The following is a 5811-nucleotide window of genomic DNA, read 5'->3' as shown; positions in this document are numbered from 1 at the left end:
TTAACTATACATATCCATATCTAGTATAATCATCTGTAAAAGTCACATACTAACAATTAGCATCCCTTGAGGTAGTTTTGAAGGGTCCACAGACATCTATATGCAATAGATCCAACAAACCTTCACCCTTGCACAAGAACAAGTAAAGGGTGACTTTATCATTTTTCCAAGTAAGCATGATTCACAACTATCATCTGACTTTAGGTCAAATGACTCCAAGACTCTATCCTTTTGGAGTTGGCCTATGGATGCGTTTCTTGCTTACATGTCCAAGACGACAATGCCTTAATGATGCTTTATCCAAGTTATTATTATTAGAAGAATCAATACACAACACATTATTTCCTAGGTTGTCTACAAGAGACAAAACTTCATACACACCATCACAAGGTAATGCTTTAAAATAAAGAACATTATTAAAGAAAGCATTTATTCCACCAACTTCATTATCAAAAGAAAAGGTAAACTCATGTTTGTACAAAGCATGAAAGGAAATATCATTTCTTTCCATTTCAGGTGCGTAACAACATTTATTCAAATCTAATGTAAACCTAATATTTAGCAACAGAGAATAAACTCCAATCTTGGTGACAAGTGAAGCTTTCCTATTCCCCATGATCAAGTTTATCTTTCCATGCTCCAGATTCTCACTTCTTCTTATTTCCTCCGCATAAGAACATATGTGAATTCGACAGCATGTATCAAGGACCCAATAGTTATAATAGGATGAGTTATTAGACAATATTGTGTAAATACATGCATGGATGGGTTTTACTTTCCCATCCTTTATGTCTTGTTGCCACTTTGGGCAGTTCCGCTTCCAATGAGACTTTTCATGGCAATAGAAGCATTCAACCTCTTTTGGGTCAGAAGAAGGAGTGAAAAAACCTTTCTTAGTTCCACTTGAAGGGGAGCCATCAAGGGTGTTACCCTTGGTACCCTTCGAAGGGTTCTTCCTCTTTTTCCCTCTACCTTTCCCGATTGCCAAGACGGGGGCGGAGTTTGGAGTAGGAGTAGGAGTGGTAACAACCAACTTACCTTTAAGACTTGTTTCAGCGGTCCTTAAGAGTCCTTGAAGCTTGCTAAGGGTAACTTCCTCCTAGTTCATGTGGTATGTGATGCGGAATAGATCATAACATGATGGTAAGGAGTGCAAAATGATATCTATTGTTAAGTCCTCAGGAAAGTTCAAATTTAGCTTTCGCAGACGGTCCACATACCTTTGCATTTTCTACATGTGGCCCGTGATGGGCTCACCATCCTTCCTCTGGGTTGTTATCATAGAGGAGATGATTTCATATCGCTCTTGATGAGCACTCTGATGGTAGCTGTCCATCAAATCCCGGTGCATCTCAAAAGGATAGTAGTCCTCATAGGACTTTTGGAGCTCGGTTGTTATAGTGGCCAACATGATGCATGCCACTTTGGTAGCATCTCTTTCATGTGCCTTATATTCAGCGACCTCCTCAGGAGCAGCATAAGGCTTGGGTACCTTAAGCTCCTTGTCGAGGACATATTCCTTCTCCTCATACCGCATGACAATCCTTATATTCCTGATCCAATCCATAGAGTTGGATTGCTGGAAGACATCTGAAAAAGATGACTCTCCGACAAAGGTTCATGAGAGAGAAGGAGCTGATAGGGTTTGATCCAGAAGCCGCATTGTTGGAAGACATCTGAAAAAGAAGAAAACAAGTTTAGATTAGATATAAAGATAGTCCTTAATAAAACACCTAAATGTAATATTAAGGCGAGGATCTAATCACAATATATTATAACTTAGAAGAGGAATGTCGTAATCTAAGCTATAACATATTTGAAAGGTAGGTGAATGACGATTCACCAAATTCCACCATGAACAACGAAATATAAATTATTAGGCTTTAATTGGTTTTTAGAAACTCCTGGATTCTTTTGAGATTCATTGAACTTTTCAATGGCATGTTTCAATCACGAGTGTGCCCTTCATGTTTTGTGACCGGGATGCCGAGGATCACAAAACAAGGTGCGAAGTAGCATTGTAAATTACTTGGTACCCTTAATGTTTTTAACTCAACGATGTGTCGGTTAGCCACACGTGCTCCACCGACCTATGAAAAACCTTAGTTCACCCTTTGCCTATCTTGGTAAGTCCAAGTTAGTGTGCCGATTAACCACACAAGCTCCACTAACAACCTTAATTAAAGTGCAAAGTGTAATTTCATGGGTTAGCACCCTATTCACATTTTCCTAAAGTAACTAAGATTGGGAATTTATAAAAACATTTAGTTACTTTATAATAATCATTATACTTTTAATGAGAATTTTTAAGTCATTGTCCTACTCGTTCAGCTAACGACCCTCCACCGATAAAGGAAGCGGTGGGTGAGAGTGGACACCCATTAAGTTTCCATTTTATAGGCAAACAACCTTATACCCCCCTTATAGACCGGCTTCGTGAATTAGGCCTACTAACGGTAAAACGACTTGATCTTATACATACATATATATATATATATATATATATATATATATATATATATATATATATATATAAACTCATAATATTATAAAGTATAAGGGTTGAATTTTAACTTTTAAAATTCTAGGGGTTGGAACTAAAGTTTACTAGATGAGTTTTCATGTTCCAAAACTTTAGGGCAAGTTTTGTAACTTTACAAAACTTTTCAATTCATAACTTATGAGTTGTTGTTTATTAAAAAATGAAGACTCTTCATTTTTTGTAACTTATGTGTTCTTTTTAATGGATTTATTACAAAGTGACTTTTAGCTATCCATAACTTGAGGACAAGTTATGGACTCCATTAAAACACATCATGATCATTAATTAACTACCAATCAGTAACACATAATTCCTATGATCTTCCAAGAACTCATAAGAACATGAATATTCATAATTTCAAGAACATATGAACACATATAAACATGGAAATTTGATATTAGCCATTGTAAATGGATTAGTAAAACCATTACACCATCTAAAACAAGTTTTATAACACCAAAACAGTTTAGGGTAATGTTTCTAGTCCATTTCTAGCAGCAAAAATCGAAAATTTGCACTCTGCCTGGCCAACTCGTCAAGTGCAAGAACTGACTCGCCGAGTTGGTTGAAGATACGCTTGGACTCGTCGAGTCCCCCCGTGGACTCGTCGAGTCCCCTGTAAAGACAGCAAGAATTTCAACTTTTTAGCTATTTTGCATCAAGTATCAAACAAACTAGCCCAGTCTCTAATACCGCTGAAGGGTTTTGAGCATTCTAACACTCCTAAGGTGTTCATGCAGCCCTAGAAACCTTGGATCTATGTTTGTCTAAGATACATGCAAAATTGATTTTCCAAGGTTCATTATCCTATCTAGCGTACATGGGGAACTTTTAAACATAAAAGTATGCTAGAAAACATACCTTGTAGTAGTTTGGATTCCTTGAAAAACCTTGAGTAGGAATTGACTTTAAATCACACACATCAATGTGAATTAAATCAAGAGGTTTGGTGTTTCTTTTAATTTTTTGGAAAGATATTCTAGTTTTTTTGGCTTCAACACATATGGGACATTTGTGATTTGAGTCAATACTAATTATTGGAATGTAGTCTAGTTTAATTAATCGTTGAATAGAATTGTAATTTACATGTCATAAGCGACCATGACAAACATTTGAACACTGAAGAAAATAAGCAGAACTGGAACTTTCTTTATTCATTTTGTTTTTCACCATTACATTCAATTTGAACATGCCATTCAAGGCATATCCTTTCCCCACAAACATAACATTCTTGGACAAAACAAACTTGTCCGTCTCAAACACAAACTTAAAACCAAACTGATTCAAGAAACCACCCGACACCGGATTCTTACAATGTTTAGGAACATACAAAATATCCCTAAGTTTCACATCTTTCCCCGAACTCCTTTTTAGAACGACATCACCAACACCTTTGATATCTGCAATAGCTGCATCTACTATGTAGATCTATTCACATTCTTAAACTTCCTTGTAGGTGTTGAAAACACTCTTATCCTGACACACATGACGAGTATCCACCGTCTTAATCCACTACTCCATTAGAATTGTGTTCACGAGATTCACCTCAGAGTCCATATCCGTGAGATCAGTTATCATGGTCACCAACTTCATGTTATCATTCACCATGTTTGCTTGACAGTTTTATTGCTTAGGTTGCGGGCACTCTGAAGCCTTGTGACCCGGTTGGCCATAATTGTAGCAATTGAACTTCTTCATGAAAGTTACTGCCTTGCTGCCTATGTTTTTGCCCTTTGTTTTCCCTTTGTGAGGTCCCTTGAATTTGCTCTTGGAAGTTTGACTAGCTTCCACCATATGAACCTTAGATGATTCAACTTCACTGACTTTCCTCAATACCATTCGATTGTCTTCTTCAATGCAAAAACATACCACATGTTCCTCCACGGACCTCTCCTTTGGCTTATGCTTAAGGTAGTTTTTGAATTCTAGCCAACCGGGAGGAAGCTTTTCAACAATTGATGCAACTTCAAAAGACTCATTAAGGTCCATCCTTTCTGTATTGTGAGCATTTATAATAACCTGAAGGGCTTGGACTCGACTCAGAACAGATTTTGAGTCAACCATTTTGTATTTCAAGAACATAGCAACAACATGCTTCTTGGTACCGTCATCTTCTATCTTATACTTCCTTTCCATAGACTCCCATAGTTCCTTAGCAGTTGCAACTTTACAGTAGACATTATAATGTGCATCAGTTAGCCCTTTCAATACATAGTTGCGACACAAAAATTCATAATGCTTCCAACCATCCACTGCATTCACAAAATGAACATCAGCATGTCCCTCAACAATTACAGGAACAGATTCTATTAGGAAACGATCCAAGTTCAAGGTGGTTAAGTAGAAGTTCCAGTAGGTGTACCAACAGCAGTAGGAGTTGCAGTAGCAACAGGAATTCCATTCATTCTAAAAGAATCGCAATGACAGTGGTTACACCCCCAAATCGGAACGGCGGAAATATTCGGGGGCAAAGGATGCCATTGTCAGTATTAAAAATGCACAATAGTAAAACAAGCAACAACATCATCCATTGAATTAGTAATATAGTTATTACAAGTGTGTTCTAAATGTATTTGTAAGACACCAAAAATATATATATCAAAATAAAAGATTAGTCTTAAACACACTCCGTCCTCTCAAAACCTAGTCCAGTGTACTTGTCTACTGGTGACATGAGAATACATGTTCTTTTTAAAGGGTAGATCAACATTAAATATGGTGAGTTCATAAGTATTTTAGTGTCAAATGTTTATATAAGTTTGAAGAAAATGTTTGTAAGTGTTGGATGTAAGGTTTGTAAATGTTTGACGTAAAGTCTGTATACTTCCTAGAAAATCCTATATTTTCTACTAAAAATGAAGAGTAGTCTTTTACCAAGACCTGACTATTCTGTATGGTTGTTATTTTGTAAAAGTGAGTTTTTTCCCAAGTATATGACTATCATTACCAGAAAATAGTTTACATTACCTTTTATGTGATAAGATCACTATATGAATGTAATGGGAAAATAACAGTGTACAATAATGTTGTAATAAGTAACTACTGAAGCACTAACTACCTTAAAACCAATTTGTTTAATTAAGGTTAACATGTGATGTGGTTATAACCATACTGATTGACGAGTGTTTAATACGACGACCTGCTGGCGTTGAAACTGATGTGACATTTGTCACCCCTTGGCCTACCGGCCAAACTGTAGCGAATAGTCGGGATGCAGGATTGTCAGTCCCATATAGATCTATACACATAATACCCGCTCTAACCCTAGG

At 36.7% G+C, this 5811-nt stretch overlaps 1 protein-coding gene across 1 annotated transcript; it reads right to left on the bottom strand.

Moving 5' to 3' along the window:
- Nucleotides 1-4165: 4165 nt before the first annotated feature.
- LOC145064279 (uncharacterized) lies at nt 4166-4947 on the bottom strand. The gene is made up of 2 exons (XM_079011759.1): nt 4905-4947; nt 4166-4794 (listed from the first exon to the last, which is right to left on the bottom strand). The coding sequence occupies exons 1-2, from the start codon at nt 4945-4947 to the stop codon at nt 4166-4168; spliced, it is 672 nt and encodes a 223-aa protein (XP_078867885.1).
- Between the last annotated feature and the right edge of the window lie 864 nt (nt 4948-5811).

This window comes from Lactuca serriola, chromosome 7 (assembly GCF_051521515.1).
Source record: "Lactuca serriola cultivar US96UC23 chromosome 7, Lser_US96UC23_V15, whole genome shotgun sequence".
NCBI classification, from domain to species: Eukaryota; Viridiplantae; Streptophyta; class Magnoliopsida; order Asterales; family Asteraceae; genus Lactuca; species Lactuca serriola.
This window is presented reverse-complemented; position numbering and strand designations above follow the sequence as displayed.